The following is a 25955-nucleotide window of genomic DNA, read 5'->3' as shown; positions in this document are numbered from 1 at the left end:
ATTTACCTTCACTCATAAGCCCTACGGTTGGAAATTTCTTTATTATAAGAGAGGCATTGCTAGGACAGGCCAAGGAACTCCAGTGAAGGATCTGTTCTAGGATGTTCTCGGTGCAATGCAAGGGACGTTCTAGAAGAAAAGAGAAAATGAAAATGTGGTTGGTTGTGATCTGGAGATCAGTTGCTCATTTTGGATGTTGCCACATGCCCTATACCAGGGGTGGCAAACTCGATTTCATTGAGGGCCGCATTAGAGTTGTGCTTGACCGTGTGTGTGTGTGTGTGTGTGTGGCCAGGATGGGCGTAGCCAGCTCGATGTCACTTGTTTCAGTGGTGATATTTTATAAGCCAGAGACCCCACCATATCAAATCCACCACAGAAGGCCAGTTAATTTCATGTTCTTATCTCTGCTGTCCAAATATTTCAGCTCATTGTGAATATTTTAGTTCCAACACTTCAGACCTCTACCTCTCAAACTTATATATCCTATTATTCTGCTCCCAAGGTCATTCTGTGTTGCTGGTAAACAGCAACAGAATTCTTTGTTCCAATCTAACAATAAATATTAGGAGGAAATTGCATTCTGGAAAACGTAGGCTATACTTGTGTTCTCGGAGGTTTGTTTCATCTAGTGAACAATTATAAATTGAGGTGAGGGGTTGTTAGGAGAAAGATGGAATTCCCTGGAAAATCACTTCATGAGGAAAGGTACCGCTTCAAAATGAGAGCTCGGTAAATTCAACACAGCTACTTGCGATGATAAATGCACACCCACAATTCTGCCAACAGAAACTGCCCTGTTTGAGAGAAGGTTTTCACTGTTATAAGGTCTCCAGCTTACTGCAATTTATGGTAAACAGAAAAAAGAAAAGGGAGGGAAGGGAGGAACAGAAGAGAAGGAAGAGAGGGAGGGAGGGAGGAATGGAAAAGAAGAGAAGGAAGGGAGGGAGGGATGTATGGAAAGAATGATGGAAGGGAGGGAGGGAGAAACAGAAGAGAAGGGAGGGAGAAAGGAATGGAAGAGAAGGAAGGAATGGAAGCGAAAGAAGGAAAGGTGGGAGGGAAGGAAGGAATGAAGGAATGGAAGGAAGAGGTGTATGCAAAGAATGATGGAAAGGAGGGAGGGAAGGAAAGGAAGGAAGGAATGGAAGAGAAAGAAGGAAAGGTGGGAGGGAAGGAAGGAATGAAGGAATGGAAGGAAGAGGTGTATGCAAAGAATGATGGAAAGGAGGGAGGGAAGGAAAGGAAGGAAGGAATGGAAGAGAGAAGGAAGGGTGGGAAGGAAGGAGTGTATGGAAGGAATGTTGGAAGGAAGGAAAAACAGAAGGAAAGAATGAAAGAGAAGGGATGTAGGGAATGAGGAATGGGATAGAAAGAAGGGAAGGAGTGAGGCAGGGGTGTATGGAAGGAATGATGAAAGGGAGGGAGGGAAGGAAAGGAAGGAAGGGAGGAATGGAAGAAAAGGAAGGGAGGGAGGGAGAGAAGGAGGGGGAAGTATTAGAGGGGATGGGTGAGGGGAGAATAAACTAAAGGGGAAGGGAGAAGAGTTTGGACAAAGTAGTCCCTCTCCTGTCACTTCTCCAAAACGAACTCCTTCAGAATCACCTCACATCGTGTATTTCCATGAAATAGCACTAAGGCGCCTGCTGTTTGCTGTTGTTGCTGTTTTCTGTGAAGGAAACAGCGAGGAATCGTTAAGCCTAAAAAATATTCCAAGATGATGTAGAAAATGACTAACCTAGTTCTCCATTTTCAATCACTTCAAAGGTCGCCCACATGTCATCCTTCTGAGGGGTGAGGTTTTTGATTCCCAGTACATCGCGAGTCAATTCTTCCGCCTCCATTGTTGGAGAGATCTACTTTGAAATCAGATAAGCATATAGAAATTGTTCAAAACTCCCGAGAGGGACTCATGCGTTACCAGAGAGTTTTATGCTCTCACACAAGGGGAAAAAAAGAAATATGCCCAACCAAGACATCAGAAGCTGTGAAAGAAGATATCAGAAAAGACTTATTATGGTTAAAAATGACCATAATAATGGATATTATGGAAAGTGTTTCATCCCATGCTATTTTCCCTCCAAAAACCTATTTGATAGTTCTATGAGAAATAGCTCATTTGCTGGAATAGCCTCTTTAATGTATAAGACCACCCCTCTTTTCTTACATTGAGTCAAAGAGGTAAACAATTTCCCTAATTTTGGTTGTAATAACAATTGTTCATGTTGCTTTTTAATATGTACTTCTTGTAGACAAATTATATCAAACTTTAGTTTCCTTAATTTATGGAAAATCTTCCTTCTCTTAGCAGCTGAATTCAGTCCATTTATATTCATTGTAATCAGTTTTTTCTCTTCCATGATTATATTTTATATTTAGATTTAACCACTCTCGTGGGTCTTGATTCACGCTGATCTTTAATATCCACTTGTCCCCTACTGCACCTTCTTCTTTTCCAATCTCCATTTGTTCCTCTTGGGATTCAGTTAATGGAACCTCCTTTTCTGCCTCTCCTTCTCTCTCTCCAAAAACTTCTGCGTAGAACAGTTCTGCTTTCTCAATTGAATCAATTCTATGTCTCTGTTCCTGCCACGTAAACATCAATCCTTCTGGGACCAGCCATCTGTAAGTCACCTCCTTTTTCAATAACATTTTGGTCAGGAATCGATATTCTCTTCTCATCTCTCTCACTCTTCTAGGTATTTGTTTTAAAACCAAAATTTCTTTACCTTTGTATTTCAATATCTTCTCTCTTGCCACTTGTAATATTTGTGTCTTCATGGATTTTTTAGTAAATCTAATATGGACTTCTCTAGGCAGGTTATTTCTCATCGCATATCTTGTAAAAACTCGATACATCTATTCCATCCATCATCTTCTCTTCTGTTATCTCCAACGCATCCGCCAAGATTCCTACCATTATCGCAGCCAAATCTTGTCCTTTTTCTTCTTCTATGTTTTGAAATCTAAGATAAAATTCTGATCTATCCAACTCCCACTTCAACATCCCACTCTTTTCTTGTTCAATCACTGTTAGTCTATTATCAATATTTCCAATCTTCTCCTCTCTTCGTTTGCCCCCTTCTTCGACTTTTTGAAGTCTCTCCTCATATTTTGTCATCATCTGTTGAATACTTTCCACTTTTTCCTCCGTCCTCCCTGTTCTTTGTTCAATGGTATCTATTTTTACCTTAAGATCTTGTATTCCTTGCATAATCATCTGAAAAGATACTCTTTCTTGTTCTTTTTCTTTATCTTGCTTTAACATTGTCTGAATTGAACGCTGTCCAGATGGTGGGGAGGCAGAAGTGGACATAGAGGCACCCGAAGATATAAGTTTCTTACTCATTTTAAATGGTTCCAGCTCTTCAAGTTCTTTCAAATTTTAATCCAAAAAAAGTAGCCAATTATAATCCAAAATGAAAAGACCAATAATAAAAAAGAATCAATAATGGGAGAAAAAGAAGAAAAACCTGAAAAAGAAAAAGAGCAAAAAGAAAAAATTCTTCAAATTCTTCCTGACCTTAATCCAATTAAAAAAAATAATCCACAAAAGAGAGTAAAAATAAGAATAAAAACCCAATAATAATAATAATAATAAACAAGGTCAAAGCCAAAAAGAAGGAAAAGAGAAAAAGAGAGAAAAAACAAAACAAAAAACAAGAAGAATAAATTTCTTCAAATTCCACACCTTAATCCAGCCAAAAAAAAAAAAAAAAATCTCAATTGAAAAAAGAAAAAAGAAATAGTCCATTGATATACATTAAAAAGAAAAGCAGAATCCAAATAGAAAGGAGAAAAAATAAAGTAAAAATAAAAAATAAAATTCAGAGGCTTCCCTTTGAAAGTAAATCAAACTTAAAAAATAAAGACCTTGATGCTGGTGGAGGGGGTGGCGGAACTAAAAAAAAAAAGAATTAAAAAAAGAAAGTAAACAGCAATACACTGCACTCTATTTAATTGTCCAAGGCTCTAATTATGACGCCCTTCTCTTTCCCACAAGCTTCAAAGCTAAGCCATAAATATCCAGAAAGACACCTGTAATAATATTCTACAAGCGCTTTCCTCTATCTTATCAGAAGATGTCCTTGAGAAGAAGTTCTTCGTCTTTTTCCAGTTCAAGTAAAATGTTTCCAAGCCTCTAGTTGGCAGTGTTACAAAGTTTCTTAGTTCTCACTTTCCCCCTCCTCTCTGAACAGCATAAAAAAAAGAAAAGCCGGCAAGGAATACACAAACCTATAAAAGCAAAAAAGAATAAAAAAAATAAACAAAGGGAGCCTCTAGCCTAAAAATGAAAAATCCAAAGGAAGAATAAAACATATAAATATAAAAAGGAACAGTCCAGTTATCCAGTAAATAACAATGAAGTCCAGAAGCAAAGAAAAAAAAAAACAAATAAATTCTCTCTTTGACGTCTCCCTTAAAAAAAACGCCGCTTAGTCAATTTTGTCAAAAAAAAAAAAATCACACAGATTTCTTCTAATAATCAGAGCGAACTTTCAAGACTCAAAAAATTAAATAAAAAAAAAAGTTTCTCACCCAACCGACAGACTCTCTCTCAGACCCGTTCTTTCTGGAGCCGCCCCGACTTCAGCAGCATGGGGGCTGCCTCTCCGCCGCCAGCAAAGAGAGCTTCACCCGGGTCTTCCAGGGATTTTGCGATATCCCCGGAGTCCTCAGGGTACGCTCTTCACGATAGCTGTCCCCACGGGACAGCATAGGTCCGTTTGGACCGGCCGGTAACGGAGATATCGGCTGCAATCGAGGAGCTCGATTGCAGACCGTATCGTCACGGCGCAAGCTCCTCCCTTCCCCCCAACTGGTTGCTAAATTTTTTGAAGCCCACCTCTGCTTCAAACTAAACAAAAAAAAAGGCCTATGACCTAGGATGCGTAATCTAAAATTATAATGAATCCAATCTTCATCAAATCCCTCTAACTTTTTTTAACAGTTAATGTATATATTTTCCTTTATGAGCAGTATATTGTCTAGGTTAATTTTCTTACATAATAGTATATAATATAATAATACATTAAACATAAAACATAGATATTTTTCAATTATTGAAAAAAAAATATTATTGAAAAAAAAATTATTTTCAAGTATTTTTCCAATTTCTAATTTCTACTTGTATTGTCCAGCCATTGATAGAATAAGTCCCATGTTTGAAAATATTCTTTATCTTTTATCTTGAATGTCAACCTATCCATTTCTACACGATCTAGCATTTTTAAAAAAATTACTTCTTCTTCTACAGATGATTCCTCGTTTTTCCAATGTTGTGCATCTACAATTCTTGCTGCCGACACGACATGTAATATTAAATATATATCCCTTTTATCATATTTTCCTGGTACTATGCCTAACGGAAATATTCCTGGCTTATAGTCTATGTGGTTCTTTAACATTTTTTAAAAACATGTATGTATTTTCATCCAATATGGAAGCCTCCAGATCCCCTTGGGAATGTGAAAAATGGCCGCACCGGAAGTACTGGAAATCTAGAAACGGGCCTGTTTCTGGCTTCCAGAGGACCTCCAGAGCCCAGGGGAGGCCATTTTTGCCCTCCCAGAGGCCCGAGGGAAGCCTCTGGACCCTTGGGAAGGCAAAAGAGGGCCCTCCCAGAAGTTCTGGTTGGCCATGCCCACCATGGCCACACCCACCCAGCAATTGGGCAGCAAACCAGTTACTGGAATTTTTGAAGTCCACTCCTGATTGGAATTCTGCTATCATGTCACCCCTGGTCCTTCTTTTCATTAAACTAGGCATAGGGTTCCGTGCATGGTTATGATGGAGTATGGGATCTGTTCTGCAAAATGTGATAATAATTAAATAGTTATAAATTTAAATATTAGCAATGTGTTTTTTTTTAAAGAATGGCCTTTTGAACTGTCTTAAAGTAGCAGAGGAAATACACAATTTTTATAATAAAAAAATGAAGAAAAAGTCATACGGACCCTTATTATAATGCTGGAGTCGGGTTCTTTCCTTTCCACGTAAACGTCAATTAGCAAGTCCCCAGCCTGAGAAATCTAAAATAAAGGATATTTTATTTTTTTAAAAAGGCATGAATCAACACTGGGTAGCCTCTCTTTTTCCTTGTCCTAGTAAATTAAGATTTCCTGAAACAATTGAATCTTGAAGGCTGCCCATGTAAGACAATGAATGGTTCTGCAACCCAACAGGACAGACATAGACTCCAGAGAGTAATTAGGACTGCAGAAAAAAGAATTACTACCAACTTGCCTTCCATTGAGGACCTGCACACTGCACAAGTCAAAAAGAGGGCTGTGAAAATATTTACAGACCCCTCACATCCTGGACATAAACTGTTTCAACTCCTTCCCTCAAAACGACACTATAGAGCACTGCACACCAGAACAACTAGGCACAAGGACAGTTTTTCCCGAACGCCATCCCTCTGCTAAACAAATAATTCCCTCAATATTGTCCAATTATTTACAAGGTCTGCACTACTATTACTATTAATCTTCTCATCACTCCTTATCATCCATCCCCTCCCACTTACAACTGTATGACTGTAACTTTGTCGCTTGTATCCTTACGATTTATATTGACTGTTTTCTAGTATGATTTGATTGCTTATTGTACCCTATGACTATTATTAAGTATTGTATCTTATGATTCTTGACTGATGAATGTATCTTTTCTTTTAGGTACACTGAGAGCATTTGCACCAAGACAAATTCCTAATCACACTTGGCCAATAAAGAATTCATTCATTCATTCGTTCAATTTTGTCATATGCCAAAAATGAATGAGGGTAAATACATAGTCCACAAAAGAATGACTAAAATATCCTTAAAGCAAAGGCAAACTTTCCTTCAATGCCCCTGGCTACTTAAAGATTTATTTATTAAATTTAAACGTACCAAATCAGCAGTAAGCGATACAGATTAACCGAGTTGGAAGGGACCTTTGTAGGTCTAGTCCAACACCCCCCTCCGCCAAAGCAGACCAACACCAATTCTGACAGAAGGCAGTCCAGTCTCTTCTTGAAAACCTCCAGTGATGAAGCTCCCACAACTTCTATAGGCAAGCTGCTCCATGGTTGATTGCTCTCAGTGTCAGAAAATTATGTAATTATGATTAAGAACAAGGATCTGTACCAGAGAACTACAGATTCTAGATAGATGCTCCATAGTTTGAAGATCTGAGGACCTCAATGCTGATGGGCTTCTTCAGGGAAGAATTATTATGATTGTCAGTATTTGGATAGTTTTAATTATTAGGTACCCATTATTAATATGCATTGTTTAATACTGTATTGGGCAGCGCGTTGGCTCAGTGGTTGAGACTCTGGGCTTATCAGCTGGAAAGCGGTCCTGTGTTTGTGAACCATATTTATTCATTGCATAAATGAAGGATTTATGCCTATCATCCCCATCAGAATCTGACTCAGAGGAGGAAGCCGAACAGCTGACAGGGAGTAGGAGTATGGCTCCGTTGGCTGTGGAAGAAATTGGGGAAGAGCAGAGTCTGGCTGGGCAGAGCAGGGGAGAGGTAGAACAAGGGAGAGGTAGAACAAGGGAGAGGGAATTCAGAGGAAGACCCAGGCCCACCTCCTCTTCATCCTAGGGCATGCAAGGAGGAACGGAGAAGGGAGCAACTGAGTTGCATGGCTTACGGGAGAGGAAAGGGCCCTGATTCCCTACATTAGCTGCAGCTGGGAATATAGTGTATAAAAAAGGAAGCTGCATGCAGCTGTTGGGAGCAAACGTGAATTTATCTTGTATTGTCATGGCTTATCTGTGTTCCTGGCATCTTCCCAACTGTGTGAGTTTTGCCATGCTTTCAAGTCTGAAATTCTTTCTCCTGCCTTGTCAAACTAATTACTTCAGTTTGGTTTGTCTGGATTCTAAGTTACAGTTCGTGTGTACCTTGTTTTGGACTGAATTTTTTACAGTTAAAGGCTGGTCCTGGGAGAGTTTTTCTCCAACCGAAGGTAACCTGGACATTGGGGTCAAAGTTAGTGATAATAAAGGGATTCTTATTGCTTATTTGACTGTGTTGCCTTTGTGCCACGCCCCAGGTCATCACAATGCCTTTACATACTTGTGTGTCTTTCCATTTGGTGATGAAGCTGTTCTCAATGTCCATTTGCTTCACACGATCTTGCTGAATCTGTGTAAACAACAACAACAACAGTAGTTTTATGAAAGGAGTTGCCTGAGCATCTTTTTTAACAAAGAAATTCTATTTTTGCATCCGATGTACGCAGACTGGGCTAATAAAGGGAGATGTCCATCTCTCAAAACAATTTTTCAGTAATACAATAAACAGCAAACGCAATCCAATTCTTCTGTAAAACGAATGTATTCCATCCCATGACTTTTTTTCTTTTCGTTTAATCAAATCTGTTGGTCTATTCCACCCAATATTGTTGCAAAAGTTATTCCTTTCATTAATATTTTTTTTAAAAAAAATACTTTAATATTTACCAAAACGATAGCCAGAGACTGTTCTATCTTAGGCAACCTTCCAACCCCTTATATCAAAGAAGTAAGATGAAAAATTATAAGCTGCCTATTTGGAAATAAGGTGGAATTCTTGCATTAGAACCTCAACTTTTCTTCCAATCAACACCATTCATGGGAACAATTTTATTTTCATGCTTTGCATTCAATGTTTTCAGCCTAAACTGCAAATATACTGATCTTTACTCCCTCAGCTGAAAAGTCAGTTTCTCTGTGGGGAAAAAAATTAAAGTGGTTTCTTTCTGGATACTCCTAGAGCTAAATTTCTATCTGCAAAAAATATATATATATATATATATGTTTATTTGGAACTATAGACTGAAGAATATACAGAACACAGAATAATAGAGTTGGAAGGGATCTCAGAGGTCTTCCAGTCCAGCCCCCTGCTTCAGCAGGAGACCCCAGAGACCATTTCAGGCAAATGGTTTTCCAGTCTCTTCTTGAAAGCCTCCAGTGATGGAGCACCCACAATTTCTGAAGGCAAAGCTGTTCCATTGGTTAATTGCTCTCACCATTAGGAAATTGCTCCTCTGTTCTCGGTTGCTTCTCTCCTTGGTTAGTTTCCATCCATTGTTTCTCATCATGCTTTTTGGTGCTTTGGAAAATAGAACAATTAATCAGTGGAACAACTTGCCTCCAGAAGTTCTGAATGCTCCAACAGTGGAAGTTTTTAAGAAGAGATTGGACCGCCATTTGTATGAAATGGTATAGGGTTTCCTGCCTCAGCAGTGGGTTGGACTAGAAGACCTCCAAGATCCCTTCCAACTCTGTTACTTTAAATGAGAAAGTTCTAAATGAGAAGGCAGAATACAAACAAAACCAAGTCACAAATACAGCATATATATGCCCAGGTCCACAGGTTTTTATGAGTCTCCGCACATAGATATCCTCCCTTATTATCATTTTTTAATAAAAAGAAAAATTAAAAACACATTCATAAAACAGGGGCATGCTAAAATAAACCATTAACCACAGAAAATGTCCTAACGCACAGCTGCAATCTTGTTATATGAACCAGTGAAATCAATGATATTTAATTCAGGCTGCGTAAGTCACAACAAGCTTAGATCTCAGTTGGGGCCTCCCTTAAAAGAGGCTCACCTCACTTAAATCAATGCCATCGTTGCGGCTTGAATGGATCAAAGATGACGAGCTTCTTCAAAGACAAATAAAAATTAAAAACGACTGCAATGTAGACTTCAGCTTTTAATTAGAAGTTTGAACCAATGTCAGCACCTCAGCTGCTAAACACAGAAAGGATAAAGCTAAACTCCAGCCTGTTGGTTAATTAGCTTTCGTTCTCTGGCATTTTTAATCACTGATAAGCAATAGGAAAACCTGAAGACCTTCTAAAGCTTATAACTTATAACTTAGAATAAGAAATGATTGACAATTATCTAGAGCAGTGGTTGCCAACCAGTAGGCCGGGGAAAACTGGTGGTTTGCAGAGATATGTCACCCCCAAAGCACCCCTCAAAGCAATTAATCCAGGCTGTGGGGGGACAAAAGACTGTGCCACCCACATGGCCCATGGGAACACAAGGCTTGTGTTATTTGCATTTCAAACAACACAAGGTAGTGAGGAGAGGGGGGAAAGGATGGGGGGGAATTTGTCACTCTCACCCCACGCTTCTAGCCTGGCCACCCAGCTGCTTCGTCCCGCTTCTTCTGCTGCTTTTAGCTGCATGCAAGGAAAGCAGCAGAAGTCTTTCTTTCTCTCCTCCAAACTGCCAGAAATGAGTCTTTGGGACCCTGCAAGGCCTCCTGCTCCAAGAGACTCCGCTGGCAAAGACTCATTTCTGGCAGGGTTTGAAGGAGAGAAAGAAAGACTTCTGCTGCTTTTCTTGCATGAAGCCAAAGGTCTCTCTCTCTCTCTCTCTCTCTCTCTCCTCCCTGAGAATGGAGCTGGAGACAGTTTCCTGTGATCCCAAATAACGAATGATCGATCGGTAGGAAAACAAGATGGGGAATTTTCCTGGAGCCCTGATATAGAGCAGGGGTGTCAAACTGGATTTCTTCATGGGCCAGCATTGTAGTTTTCCTCCGGGCATGGGGAGAGGGAGATGGGATGGATGTGCCCTGCAGCCCCCTGCCAGCCTAAATGGGGCACAGGGAGGCCTCACACAGCCCACTCTGCCCCATTGTCAGCCTCAACAACCTCCTGAAGCACTCTGCTGGCCGAAAACGGGCCATGCGGAGGCCCCCGTGAGGCCCCTACAAGGCCCGTCTTCGGCCTCCATGGCCTCCTGCAGCACTCTGCCAGCCGAAAATGGGTCGTCCTCTCCGCACAGCCCGTTTTGGCTGGCAGAAGCAACTCCAGGCCAGTCCTTTGATATTTCAAGGCCGGCACCGTGGGCCAGATTTAAGCACACCACAAGCCAAATACAGCCCACAGGCCTTGAGTTTGACACCCCTGATCTACAGCCTATGGCAAATAGGATTCCTATAGCCTTGGTGGTGCAGTGGTTAGAGTGCAGTACTGCAGGCTACTTCTGTAGGCTGCCGGCTGCCGGAAATTTGGCGGTTCACAGGCAAGTGGACTTTTTCTTGTTTTTTTTCTTTTGAAGACGTTTCACTCCTCAACCAAGAAGCTTCTTTAGCTCTGACGGGATGGTGGGGAATGGAAGGATTGATACTCCTTGTGGGCAGCTGGTCATTTGCATCCTTTTAGAGGATCGTTGAGGGCACCTGGAGGTTTATCTGTGTCCTCAGGCTTACCTGAGTAGTGCTAATGGTTTCTGTAGTCTGCATTATTTTTTCCCTGGAAATCCACTCATACTCCCACACCATTCAAAGGGTGTTCATCCCAAATTGTATAGCTAAAAGTCTGTAGAGATTCTCAGTCCTCCAGGTCATGGTTGTCTCAACGGTACTTTTTTCAGGAGGCAACTGGACTTTTTCTTGTTTTTTTCTTGGATGAGAAGCAAAACATCTTCAAAAGAAAAAAGAAAAAACCAGAAAGTCCACTTGCCTCCTGAAAAAGAACCTTTGGGACAACCATGACCAGGATGGCTGAGAATCTCTACAGACCTTTCAGCTATGCTCTTTTATATTTTGTCTTTTCTACATTAATGTCTGCATTGCCGCATTTGTGTGACCTGCCCAAGTACATAGTAAAATCTGGTTATTTTACTAGCCATTTTACATTTACAGCTATAGATAGTTCAGCATCGGCTTTTCTGGACAGCTTTATGACTGCTCTTGAAGTTTCCATGATTGATTTACACTTTCTTGCAGTTATGCGTCAATCTGGCACAGCGCAAAGTCAAGAGGGAATTCGCACCATTTTACAAGCAACAAAATGGGCCGACCACATTGCACAGTGAAACAAAATGGGGAACTGAAGAAACCAAGAAGGTTGATTTGAAAAAAGGGTTACAAGTAGTCCTCGTCTTACAATGGTTCATTTAGTGACCAGAGTTACAACGGGACCGTGAAAAAATGACATGGCTGTTTTTCCACGCTTACGACCTCTGCAGCATCACCATTGGTCACGTGATCAAAATTCAGAAGCTTGATGTCATGCCCCTGGTGGAGACTGACTCTGAGGGAGAGGAGGAACAGCTGACAGGGAGTGGAAGTGTGGCTCCGGAGTTTGTGGAGGAGGCTGGGGAAGGGCAGAGGCCGGCTGGCCAGTCAGAGCCCCTCTCTGTCCTAGGGCACACAGGGAGGAGAGGATAAGGGAAAGATGTGGTCTACTGGGGAGGAGAGGACCTTGATCCACTTCATGGGCTGCAGCTGTGACAACTGGATAAGAGGATGGACATGCATACCGGTGAGTGCTGGAAACAAAGCGTGGAAATATCTCTAGTTTATTGTTCCTCTCTGAGTTTGGTGTCCTTCCCAATGTGTGTTCTGATATCTGTGGACATCTTCAAACCCTCATCGTGCCTCATTTGTGTTGTTTTTTTACTCTTTATAATTTAAATGGCATTTTCTCCTTCTTGTAACTGCTTGTGGGGAGGTTTTTTGTCTCCAGTCAAGGATATTTGGAGCTTGGAAGCAAAGCGAAGGAATAAAAGGGGCTTCACCTGTTTTTTGTGACTGTGTTTGTTTTGTACCCCACCCTGAGCCATCACACTTGGTAACTGACTCATATTTATGAAAGTTGCAGTGCCCCAGGATCCCCTTATTGTGCTGCTTGTCTTTCTGAGATTATTGGGGGCTCTCTGCGTCCCACAGAGTCTTAGAGAGCCCAGAGCAGCCCACCGCTAAGTGTGGGCTAGTGGTGACGGTGCTGGACCAGAAACCTGCTTTTCGTCTCTTTCAAGCTGTCTGAGGAATTCTGGGAGGTTGAACTCCATATGTCTTTAAGCTGCTACGGTTGAGAAACCATAAATATAGACTGAGAGAGATGAGCTGGACAGAAAGAGGCCAGATTCATTACCCCGACCAATAAGAGGGGGAAAAATATATAGTTTTCGAGCAGTCTACACGTTTTTGAGCATGCAGTATAGTTTTTGAGCAGGGGGCTGGACAAAGGACCTCCAACACCATTATTCTGAAATGACTGAAGAAAAGAACACAATTTTTGTCTCTATTTGGAAACCACTTTTGAACTTAGCACTTAAGGTGAGGGGGAAAAATGAAATTTTAGTTTTGGCTGATTTGATAAAGTTGTTGTCATAGAAATGGCTACTTTATCTTATTATGTAAAAGTAAAAAAAATCTAAATTGTACTTTATTATCGTATTCTACTGTGCCAAAAGGAATTAGAAGTCAATGTTTTTCTGTTTCTTTCCCTGTTTATCCTACACTTTTTCCTCTTCCCCTATTCCTCCCCCAATTCCCCCCCTTTTTTTTCTTTGTATTTCTGTATTTTATATTTTGATAAACTAATACAAATAAGAATCTGAAAACAATGACAGCAATGTGTTTTATTAGGGGCACTGGCTCCTAATCATACGAATTTGTATAGCCCACCTACCTTCCCATTCCTTTTGAACCAGCCCACTTCAATTAAAATTCAATCTAAATCTTACATTCGCTCAACCACTTTTTGCATTTGATAAAGTGAGTGGCAATTCAAGATAAAATCATTTGACAAAAGGTGCTAGCGGCCTTCTTTTGATCTTTCTGAAAAGTAAAACAATAACCACAGAGAAATGTTTCCAAACACTAAACCTTAATCCTTCTTCTGTGGTGGTTATAAATTAAACATTATTTTTTTAAAAAAGAAAAGTAAAGTAAAAACAAGCATTTGAAATTTCCTAATGCAAGTATTTGTAATGCTACTAGTACAAGTTGGCGTGTGTGTGTGTGTGTAAGTCTATCCCTCTGTGTCAGCCTGCCTATCTATCTATCTATCTATCTATCTATCTATCTATCTATCTATCTATCTATCTATCTATCATCTATCTATCTATCTAAGATTGTGAACCAAATGCGAACCAAATTATCTATTTATCTGTATATCTGTATCTATATCTCTTTCTATATATATGTCTGTCTGTCTGTCTGTCTATCTATCTATCATCTATCTATCTCTATCATCTCCATCCATCTATCTATCTATCATCTATATTACATTTTCAGTTAGTGTAGTTTAATGTAATGTGATATGAAGTGATGTAGGGAGACAGGGAAGGAAAGAAGGAAGGAGATGGGAAGGGAGGGGAGAGGAGAGGAGAGGAGGGCAGGGAGAAAGAAGGGGAGAGAGAGAGGAAGATGGGAGGGAGATGGGGAGGGAGGGAGGAGGGGGAGGGAGATGGGAGGGAATGGGGAAGGAAGAAGAAGGAAGGAGATAGGAGGGGAGGGATGGGAAGGAAGGAAGGGGGGAGGAAGGAAGAAAGGGGAGTGGGGATGGGGAAGGAAGGAAGGAAGGAAGGAAGGGGAAGGAAGGAAGGAAGGAAGGAAGGAAGGAAGGAAGGAAGGAAGGAAGGAAGGAAGGAAGAAGAAAAGAGAGAGGTATACAGAAGAGAAGGACAGAATGCTGGCCTATTTCCAAGGAGAGCACCAGTTTGCATCACTGTATCCCGCCTGGGCTACTACTTTTAGAAAATGGGTGCTCTCTTTCTGACCACACCAACTCCCTTACGTATGCATACAGCAGGGAGCATTTTGTAAGCTTGCCTATTGTGCTCGCAGAAAACCCTGTACATTCTTGACTTCATAAATAAGCCAGTGCGGTGGGGAAATAACACCAGAGGCATAACGACACCTTCCCCAAATGAAAAACGCCGCGTTAGTGTCACCCAGGGCTCCGAAGGGGTTTTCCGATATTCTACATCTTTAATGAAAATCATGGGAGTCGACGGCTGATTTGCCGATTCAGCAAAACCCTGGGTTCTGTTTAAAACCATTCCAATTATAAAGCAAATATCATACTAAGCTATGATCATCATCATCACCACCACCTTTCCAAGCAAAGGGATGAAGCAGGATTAAAATTTTCACCCCAATTGCCTCAATTTTACCTCCAGGGAGATCGGAGCGATGCGGCGGGTACTCACATCAAAAAGCTGCACATAATTTACAATTAAGTCCTCAACCACATCAACCTCTTCACTTGTTTGTCCTCTGGTTTGAAACAAGCAGGAGGAAAAAGCCATCGCCAGATTGTGGGGCTCCATCAGGTTGATTTCTGAACACTTCTGAACCCTGTGGATGAAGTTAATAAATCTGATAAAAATAAATATATACGGCAGGCGTTATAGCAAGCAGTGAAGCGGCCACGGTTTGCCGTTCCCGACAACAGAATTCAACTCAAAGAGATGTTCTCATTAAATTGAACTTCTACGTGTTCCCAGCTTAACTGATTTTCCCAGTTGATTTTCCCAACTGATGATTCTCATGCCTCTAGTTTGACACAATCCCTTTCTTGAGCTGTGGTGACGCAGTGGTTAGATTGCAGTATTGCAAACTAACTCTGCCCACTGCCAGGAGTTCAATCCTGACCAGCTAAAGATTGACTCGACCTTCCATTCTTCTGAGGTCAGTAAAATGACCAGCCATATTGTTGGGGCAAGAGGGTAACTGAAAACTGCTTAGAGAGGGCTGAAAAGCACTGGGAAATGATATATAAATCTAAGTGAGATTGCTATTGCTCTCTCCTTCCTTCCTTCCTTCCTTCCTTCCTTCCTTCCTTCCTTCCTTCCTCCCTCCCTCCCTCCCTCCCTTCCTTGCCTTCCTCCCCAGTGTTAGAATGCAGTAATGCAGGCTAATTCTGCCGACTGCAAGCAGTTCAATTCCCACCGGCTCAAGGTTGACTCAGCCTTCCAGCCTTCCGAGGTCAGTAAAGTAAAGACTCAGATTGTTGAGCGCAAGAGGCTGACTCTGTAAACCTCTCAGAGAAGGCTGTAAAAATACCATGAGACTGTATAGAAATCTAAGTGCTATTGCTACTGCTATTATTCTACCTAACCATAAGATGCCTTAAAGGAAATGTTCTTCCTGGATGAGAACATGATAGAGAACAAGGATCAAAGCTAAAATCTATTTAGGGCAGTAATAAAAACTTGCAGGCAGGAGTTGTCCTCCCAGCCTTAGAAAAAAACAGAAAAACAGAGTTTTTCTTGGAGGTCTTCTAGTCCAACCCCCTGCTTAGGCAGGGAACTCTATATCATTCAGACAAATGGTTGTCCAGTCTCTTCTTAAACGCCTCCAGTGACGGAGCATTCACAACTTCTGGAGGCAAGTCGTTCCACTGATGATTTCGTCTAACTGATTTGTTAGATTTCTAATTTCTGATTTCTAATTTGTTTCTACTCAGTTCTAGGTTGCTTCTCTCCTCGATTCAGTTTCCATCTATTATTCTTGTACTTTGGAGACTAGATTAGCTCCTTCTTCTTTACGGCAACCCCTTAAAGAGTTTGAAACACTGCTTTCACTCAACTCAAGGTCAAAAATATAATTCATCCATGAAACCTGGCCTCTGAGCTGCCGGAGGTCTATCTCATTAGGCTACCGCTTGCCAGCTTCAAACAAGTTTTGCTGGCCTCTTTATCAACTATGCAGAGTTAGAAACTCGTTGCTCAAAAGCCAAACCCTGAATAAATGGCTCTCGTAACCCTTTGAAAGGACAGCTTTAAATGCAGAAAACTGGCCATTGGAACAACATAGAAGTCTATTCCATAATTATAGGCAAGCACAGAATATATATTGCACGCCAAACAATTCCTAGGGTGCAGCTTTTTTAAAAATTTTCCTCAATAACAATTCTTAAGGATTGCATTTAGCGCCAAGCTGGGGTATTGACCCCTTTGAGCTGAATTTTTTTTTTTTTGTACTTTTTGGCAGGCAATAATTGGGTAAGGGGCAACAGATGGGGCTCAGCTAGAAAGTAATGAACTGTGTAAATAAACAGGCCACTTCCTTTACGGTGTTTTTATATAGATTTTTCCTGACACTGAGAACCATTAATCAGTGGAACGACTTGCCCCCAGAAGTTAATTTGCTCCAACGGTGGTGGGTTTTTTTAAGAAGACAGTCATTTGTCTGAAACACTGTAGAGTTTCCTGCTTGAGCAGTGGGGTTAGACTAGAAGACCTCCATTGTCCCCTCCATTATTATGCTAGATTATTAGCTTTAAACATCTATGTTTAAGAATATATATAAGACTAAGGCTATATTCTGTGTTTGTGCACCATTTAATACGTTCTGACCCCTGGCAGCTACTTAGATAAGTCCCTTCAGAGTTTGTGTATGTGTGTGTGTGTGTGTGTAAAATTTCAAAAGTTGGTTTGCCATTGTTTGCTCCCAAGGGCTGAGAGAAAAGGACTGGCATAAGGTCATCCAGCTAGATTTGTGACCAAGGCAGGACTAGAATCCACAGTTACTTAGTTTGTAGACATCAAAACTGGTTCTTGTTACAATTATCTACCCCCTTGTAAAATAAATCTGGATATGACCTGTATATTTATGCGGATAATTTGGATGTATTTATGGAGTCTATGGTCATATTAAAGATTGCATTAGATTGTTAGGATAGGATAGCTCCTAAAGGCATGATAAGAAACAAGGGATGGAAACTAATCAAGGAGAAAACCAACCTAGAACTAAGGAGAAATTTTCCATTCAGCCAACCAATTGTGGGTGCTTCCATCACTGGAGGCTTTCAAAAATAAACTTGACAACCATTTCTCTGGAATGGCATAGGGTTTTCTTGCTCTTCCAGCTCTGATATTCTGATATGCTTTCCCAGGATGTCTTTGTAAGCTACAGTGTCATTAATCCCACTTCACATGTATAATACAGAGATGAGGTGAATATCATGTAACAGGGGTCTTCAAACTTGACCGCTTTAAGACTTGTGGACTTCAACTCCCAGAATTTCTCCTCCAGTCATGTTAGCTCAGGAATTCTGGGAGTTGGAAATCCACAAGTCTTACTCTTGCCAAGTTTGAAGACCCTTGTCATATAAAATGAGATGTTATTCATACGGTCCTCAGACAGTGTCAGCTATTGCTGGAGAAGTATACGTGTGTGCGAGATCTCATTACATTTGGGCAACCTTCGTGGCTATTTGCGCGCATTGATTTTACTTTGTCGATCAATGATTTTTGCTGATAGTCCTGAACCGTTTTTGAAAAGGTCAGAACATCTCCTGAAAGCAGGATAAACTAGTCACACTGTCCCAGCGTGAATCATCTCATGAATATCTGAAATGATGCATGCAAAATATTTCTTCTAATGCAACCTGCTCCCCTGAAGAAGGTGCTTATTTCCATGCTATTATTATTATTATAATAATACACTGGATTATAATATGCTGGATTAAAGGCCTGGAGACTAAAATGTATGAAGAACGCAGGCAGGCTTTGGGTTCGGCTAGTCTGGAGAAAAGAAATTCTACAGAGGAATGATTGAGTCTGTTTATCTGCATCTCTGTAACTGTCTGGTTTGGCTCTGCAACCCAATGGGGGGACAAAGAGTAATTAGGATTGCAGAAAAACAATTACTACCAACCTGCCTTCAATCGAGGACCTGTATACTGCACGAGTCAAAAAGGGGGCTGTGAAAATATCTATAGACCCCTCACATCCTGGACATGAACTGTTACAACTCCTTCCCTCAAAATAACGCTATAGAGCACTGCACACCAGAACAACTAGACACAAGGACAATTTTTTCCCCCGAATGCCATCACTCTGCTAAAAAAATAATTCCCTCAACACTGTCCAACTTTTTACAAAGTCTGCACTACTATTACTGTTAATCTTCTCATCACTCTTTATCACCCATCCCCTCCCACTTGTGACTGTAACTTTGTCACTTATGCCCTAATGATTTATATTGACTGTTTCCTGGTATGATTTGATTGCTTATTGTACCCGAATGACTATTATTAAGTGTTGTACCTTAAGATTCTTGACTCTTGATGAATGTCTTTTCTTTTATGTACACTGAGAACATTTGCACCAAGACAAATTACTTGTGTGTCCAATCACATTTGGCCAATAAAGAATTCTATTCTATAAAGAATTCTATTCTATTCTAAAAAGAAGAAGAAGAAGAAGAAGAAGGACTAGGGGGAGACATGATAGCAGTCTTCCAGTATTTGAGAGGCTGCCATGAAGAGGAGGGGGTCAATTTATTTTTCAAAGCACCAGAGGGCAAGACAAGAAACAAGGGATGAAAATTATTCAAGGACTGAAGCAACCTGGAGCTAAGGAGAAACTTCCTAACGGTGAGGACAATAAACCAATGGAAAGGGTGGCCTTCAGAAGTTGTGGGCGCTCCATCACTGGAGGTTTTTAAGAAGAAACTGGACAGTCACTTGTCTGAAATAATATGGGTTTCCTGCTTGAACAGGGGGTTGGACTAGAAGACCTCCAAGGTCCCTTCCAGTTCTATTCTGATGCTGCTGCTACTGATAATCCCACACCAGCTCAAATCATGTTTTCAGACTGACCTGTAAAGATGTTCCATTAATGCTGCCAGAGTTGCTTTGTTGACAGGTGGAAGCGTGCGAATGAAAGTGCTGTATTTTCTCACTCTGTCTTTGTTATCCAGTGTATCTGATGGAGAAGAGGGAAGGGCAGAAATTAAATTACCCGGGATTAACTACCATGCAGACGAAAAGACAACCAGAATTGGCCTGTCCCTTCAGCAGCAACGAGGCCTTTGCAAAGATTGTTTATCCAATTACCCTCTCCTTCATCGACACAATAGAAATGAAGGGAAGTCCTTGACTTATGACCACAACTGAGCCTTTGGTCACAACTGAGTTTTGGTCACCACAACATCGTAAAAAAGATGTTGACACTCTGGAAAGAGTGCAGAGAAGAGCAACCAAAATGATTCGTGGGCTGGAGGCTAAAACCTAGGAAGAACGGTTGCAGGAATGAATGTCTATCTAATGAAAAGAAGGACCAGGGGTGACAGAATAGCAGTGTTCCAATATTTGAGGGCCTCCTATAAAGACAAGGGAGCCAAACTATTTTCCAAAGCACCAAAAGGCAAGAAAACAAACAGTGATTGGAAACTAACCAAGGAGAGAAGCAACTTAGAAGCAAGGAGAAATTTCTTAATTATGACAACTATCACCCAGTGGAATACCTTGCCTTCAGAAGCTGCACCTGCTCCATCACTGGAAGTTTTAAAGGAGAGATTGGATAACCATTTGTCTGAAATGGAACAGGGTCTCCTGCTTCAGCAGACAGTTGGACTAGAACAGTGGTCGCCAACCAGTGGGCCAGGGATCACTGGTGGTCAGCGAGAAAATTTTGGTGGTCCGCAGAGAAAGGTCACCTCCAAAGCAATTAATCCAGGCTGCACAGGAACACAAGGCTGTGCCGCCCACATGACCCACAGGAACACAAGGCTTGCATCGCTTGCATTGAGAACAACACAAGGTAGTGAGGGGAGGAGAGGAAAAGGCGAAGGGGGGGAACTTGCCCCACTTGCCTGGCCTGGCCACTGGGCTGCTTCTTTCTACATTTTTTTTCTCCTGCTTTTGGCTGCATGCAAGGAAAGAAGCAAAAGTCTTTCTCTCCTCCAAACTCCACCATAAATGAGTCTTTGAGACCCTGCAAGTCATCCTGCTCCAAGAGGCTGTGCGGCATGACAAGTTTCACAAAGACTCATTTCTGGTGGAGTTTGGGGAGAGAAAGAAAGACTTCTGCTGCTTTCCTTGCATGCAAGCCAAAAGTCTCTCTCTTTCTCTCTCTCTCTCTCTCTCTCTCTGACTCCCCCTGAGAACAGAACTGGAGATGGTATCCTGCGATCCCAAATAAAGAATCATTGATTGGTAGGAAAACAAGGTTGGGAATTTTCCTGCAGACTTTTTTGGGGGGATTTTCCCAGGGTCTCTGGTCTGCAGGATTTAAAATTATGAGTTTGGTGGTCCCTGAGGTCCAAAAGGTTGGCGACCCCTGGACTAGATGATCTCCAAGGTCCCTTCCACTTCTGTTATTCTATGTTTTATTTTATATTGCAGCAGATAGAGCTTCAGAACTATTGCATAATGTGTCACCTAATGCTGAGATCCAAAAAGGATAAAGTTCTTTGGTCAGTAGTGCATCGTCTATTTCACAAAGGAAAGATTTTAGTGTATCCGTAACATCTTCCAGCCGGTTCGTCCCAGCTCTCAGCTTAACACTTCTGGCATCTTTTTTGAAACATTCCAAAAGCTCCTTCACATATGAAGGATCTCCATTCTTCAGGTAGATATGTTTGCTTCCCAAACCTTAAATAAGAAAAAAATAAAGTTATCAGCCAAAAATATTATTAAAAAAAAAAACCCAACCAATGTCAAAGAAACAAGATGTTCCATGGCATTATAGGCGGAACAATCTCGTACAAGGGCGCTGAGCCTTTCGTTTATATTTCATCTGCCGAAAATGTTTTGAAATTGTTTAGACGATGTTGCTGGAAGCAAAATTCAGATCTTGAAGACAACCTTAATGGGTTTTTTTTGGGTTTTTTTTGACCTCCAGGAATGGCAACACACTCAGCACAAGGTGGAGACCTATTAAAGAAGGCTGCCTTAAAGAGATATATCACTAGAGATGTGCTGCATAACTAGATATAAACCTACATTGGTCATTTAAGGTTTTTCATATTCTAGAAATAATCAGATAAAACTCCATGATTCCAGTCGTTTTCAGCTCTTTGTGGATTAGCAGGGTGGAAAATGTAAAGCAGGCCTATTGTGAAAGAGCAGGATATAGAACACACATTCAAATCTAAACCCAGTTACAGGTAGTCCTTGACTTATGGCCACAACTGAGCCCAAAATTTCTGTTGTTAAGTGAGAAATTTGTTCAGTGGTTCTCTAGGGTGCTTTAACTTCAATTCCCCAGTGCTATTGCCCTAGTAATGAGATATCGTGGTACCTTGATACTCAACTGCTTTGAAACTCATCAAATTTGGTACTCAGTGCATTTCGACATGAAAATGTGGTCCTGGTACTCATCATTTGTTTGGTACTCAACACACAAACTAGAACTTCTCAGTGTCGGCTGCCTTGTGACTCACTACGTTATTCCTTATGGGAAACATCTGTTTCATATTCATTGTTTTTGGCACTCACTGTGCCTCCCAGAAACAATTAATGATGAGTACCAAGGTAGTACTGAACAAGTTCCATTCTCAGCACACCTACTCCGAACTGAGCATTATACTCAAAGTGTAGTTTTTACACATCTCAGCTCGAGCCCACATAATGTAATCTGATGGCGAAGTATCTTAAGGATGCTATCCAAGTGCCCATAAACCAATGCCCATCTCCACTTACCATACTGCGTAACAAATGCGATACAGCTGTTCACTATAATCGGCACGTCGTTTCTGCTGAGCTGCTGATCTTCTAACAGGTTCCCATTGGTACGTGCTGCTTTTTCAATAGCGCTATGCCAGGCGATGAAATCCAACTTGGTGTGGCCGCGGATGTATAATGTTCTGCAAATAAAGTTTGAGAAAAGACACCGAAAAGTGTGGGGGGAGAGAGGGAAAGGGAGGGGGAGGAGGGGGAGAGAGGGAGAGAGGAGAGAGAGAGAGTGGGAGGTAGAGAGAGTGAGGGAAGGAGGGAAAGAGTGGGGGAGGGATAGAGGAAGTGAGGGAAGGAGGGAGAAGGGGAGAGGAGAGAGGGCAAGGGAGGGAAAGCAAGGGAGGGAGAGAGGAGAAAGGAGAGAGAGAGAAGGAGGAAGATGGAGGGAGGGGAGGGAGGGGAGAGAGGGAGGGAGGGAGGGAGGGAGAGAGGGAAAGAGAGTGGGAGGGAGAGAGGGAGGGAAGGAGGGAAAGAGGGAGGGAGGAAGGAGGGAGAAGGGGAGGGAGAGGGAAAGAGAGCGAGGGAGGCCGAGGAGGGAGTGAAGGGGGAGAGAGAATGAGGGAGGGAGGGAAAGGGAGGGAGAGAGGGAGAGAGAGGGAGAGACATATGAAGATTCTCTCTCTTTCAAGGCAAAGCCACGGCAAGGACCGATCACTGTGAGGACAAAGTGTGACACTAGACCACAGCCACCATACCTCAAAGGCACAAAAGCCGGGTGGACAAAAGCTGGGTTGGAGCAGGCAGTTCTCGACTTACAACAGTTCATTTAGTGACCCAAAGTTACAACATCCCTGAAAGAAAGTGACTTAGGATCATTTATCACACTTACGACCCTTGCAGTATCGCCATGGCCACGCGATCAAGCTTTGGATGCTTGGCAACTGCCTCATATTTATGATGGTTGCAGTGTCCCGGGGTGTGTGTACACACGATCACTACTTACGAGATTCTGACAAATAAAGTCAATGGGGAAGCCAGATTCGCTTAACAGCCACATCACTCATTTAACAGCTGGAGTGATTCACTTAATCCCCATGGCAAGAAAGGTCGTAAAATGGAGCAAAGCTCACTGCGCAAGTATCTCAGCGAGCAACAGAAAGCTTGGGCTTCATTTTGGTTGTAAGTCAAGGACTCTCTGTAATGGATGGAACCAGGGTTATGAACTTTCTGTGTCAGAATTCTACCACCTTGTTCCCAGCAGAGTTTACTTCTAACCACATGCAGCTAATACAATTTTGGTAAATGCAATCCTATGATTTTGGTGAAAACATGATGATTTCTAGTGCTCTCTTTCTATGGAGTTTCTATTTCACAGCCCTTTCCAGAGAGCTAAGCTGTCCTCTGAGAATATCCAAAGCATCTGTTGTGGCCTGTCGACTGCCGGTCCTCCAGCAGCTGAATCAGAGGAGGAGGTATTTGTCATGTCCCTGGCAGAATCTGATTTGGAGGGGGAGGCTGAGCAGCTGACAGGGAGTGGGAGTGTGGCTCCGATAGCTGTGGAAGAAACTGGGGAAGGGCAAAGTCCAGCTGGGCAGAGCAGGGGAGAGGTAGAAACAAGGCAGAGGGAATTCAGAGGAAGACCCAGGCCCAACCCCTCTTCATCTTAGGGCATGCAGGGAGGAACAGTGAAGGGAGCAATGTGAGTTGCATGGCTTATGGGGAAGGAAAGGGTCCTGATTCCCTTCATTAGTTGCAGCTGGGAACACAGTGTTTAAAAAGGAAGTTTGCTCACAGCAACTCGTGGGAATCAAATCGTGAATTATCTTTTATGGTTGAGGCTTATCTGAGTTCCTGGCGTCTTCCCAACTGTGTGTGTTTTGTGGGCCTTTGAAGGCTGCAATTCCTTATCCTGCTCTTTCCAGTTAATTGCTGCAGCATAGTTTATGTGGATTTTTATTTAGAGTTTTCATGTACTTTGTTTTCGGACTGAATATCCTTCATTTAAAGACTGTTCTTGGGAGAGTTTTTTTTCCAGCTGAAGGTAACTGGGCATCGGGGGCAAAGTTGGAGGTATTAAAAGGACTTATCTTACTTATGTGATTGTGTTGCCTTTGTGCCACGCCCCGGGTCATCACAGCATGGGAGTCAGGGTCAGCATGAAGGCAATTTGGGAGCTCTGAGGGGGAAGAGGGAAGGGAGCTTGCAGAGAGAAAGAGAGACAGAGAGACAGAGGTGGAGCCTGGGCCATCTGTCAGCCCTCAGATGGAGAGTCAACAGCCCCCAGGTCTGGAGATAGCTGATGAAGAAGAGGAGGAACACCTGGGTCCAGTGCCTGACGTGCAGATGCATAGAAGACAGAGGAGAGGAGAGCAGTGGAAATCTATGGGCCAGTCCTTGGGAAGGAAGAGCTACCGCTGCTAGCCAAGCCCCTCCCTAGCTCTGGAGATAAAAGGCAGGAGGCAGAGATGAATAGATATGGCAGACAACTATTCATCTTCCTGCTGGACAGACTTGTTAGCCTGCGTTGAGGGAGAAATTTTTTGCCAGGGCTACTGGCGCGCCTAATAAAGGAATCGTCAATTTAAATGCAGAGGGTTTGTCATGCTCAGGGAGCTGGATCTGAACAGCATCGAGGCAGAACTATCTCCATCTGAGTCTTCTAAAGCTATGTACCCACCCACACATCTGCTAATGGATATCTCCCAAGATCTGCAGCAAATCCCTCCAATTGGTTTGCTCAGCCCTCATCCTTATCTTAACCACCCATAATTTACAGCTTACCTTCCTTTCTCGACCAGCAGCAGAACATCTGTTTTTTCTCCATTCTGGACACAGCTGCTGATCGCTGAAACATAAAAGGCAGAGACGTTTGCAAACTTAAAACAAAACCGCTTTTTCCTAAGTGGGCGGAATCTATATAAAACTTATGCTCAATAACAACGAGGCTTGGAAATAATCTATTTTCAATAGCCATTCATCTCAGGGCATAGAATTAAGAGAAGTTAGCAAGTAGTAAAGACAAAAGAAGCACCTGTGAGGCCCAAGGAAGCGAGAACAAAAGGAGGAGCTACCTCAGAGTAATTTCTTTATTGCTGCTTGCCTATAAAGAGGAATCTTGCTTAACTAAAGTACTATTATAGATACCGAGCAAACTGTTCTGACCTAGGCTTCCCAAAATCACGAAGCAGACTCCTCATCCCAACAAAACCCCTTTTATTAGGCTAATGTGAATTGCTATCATTCACATCAGCAAAGTCTTGGCAAACAGTCTTTCAAGAGTAATTTACAACCACCGACATTATCAGGCTTGGAGAGTTGCCAGGCCAATAGCTTTCAAGTACAACGTTGCACAAGAAAATACTTGGCAAGGAATCTCTGAGAGTCACAAACAAAACTTCAAACGAATTAAATGAACTAATTGCCTCCTGCAAACACCATTCCCCTTTCACTCCTCTTTATTCTTAATGGAAGGGGCCATTCACCATACACCTGTGCCTTTACTCCCAAGTTGACCATTGTTCCTTAACTGTTCCCTTCTCTTGGCAGCTCTGCGCATGAGCACACTGGGAACAGGCTCCAGCTGTTCTTCTGCCCCACTGACTCCGAAGGCAGCTGATAACTGTTGGACGGCCCTGGCCCCATCTCTGCCTCTGATGCAGAGCACTCATCAGAGCCTTCCCCAGACTCCAGGACTGGCCCATGTTCCTCCCCAACCTCCTCCCTGTCTGAGTCTGCCGCCGGCTCTGCTAGCCACTGGTGGGCCACAACAGGCTTCCCATCAAGGAAACAGCAATCAACAGGAA

General features: G+C 42.2%; 1 protein-coding gene across 3 annotated transcripts in view; it reads right to left on the bottom strand.

Annotated features, from left to right (window-relative positions):
* The window catches only part of ARAP2 (ArfGAP with RhoGAP domain, ankyrin repeat and PH domain 2), a 125886-nt gene that overhangs the window by 25628 nt on the left and 74303 nt on the right, over window positions 1-25955 (bottom strand). For all 3 annotated transcript variants that reach the window (XM_087936582.1, XM_087936580.1, XM_087936581.1), the window contains exons 19-27: window positions 24934-24997; window positions 22180-22343; window positions 20917-21129; window positions 19354-19459; window positions 14954-15101; window positions 8077-8145; window positions 5958-6032; window positions 1739-1856; window positions 7-129 (exon numbers count right to left, since the gene is read on the bottom strand). In XM_087936582.1, the coding sequence (XP_087792708.1) occupies window positions 7-129; window positions 1739-1856; window positions 5958-6032; window positions 8077-8145; window positions 14954-15101; window positions 19354-19459; window positions 20917-21129; window positions 22180-22343; window positions 24934-24997 (1080 nt within the window). The remainder of the gene's footprint in view (window positions 1-6; window positions 130-1738; window positions 1857-5957; window positions 6033-8076; window positions 8146-14953; window positions 15102-19353; window positions 19460-20916; window positions 21130-22179; window positions 22344-24933; window positions 24998-25955) is intronic.

Source organism: Pseudonaja textilis, chromosome 6 (genome assembly GCF_049901715.1).
Source record: "Pseudonaja textilis isolate UNSWEBS1 chromosome 6, rPseTex1.2, whole genome shotgun sequence".
Lineage (NCBI taxonomy): Eukaryota > Metazoa > Chordata > Lepidosauria > Squamata > Elapidae > Pseudonaja > Pseudonaja textilis.
This window is presented reverse-complemented; position numbering and strand designations above follow the sequence as displayed.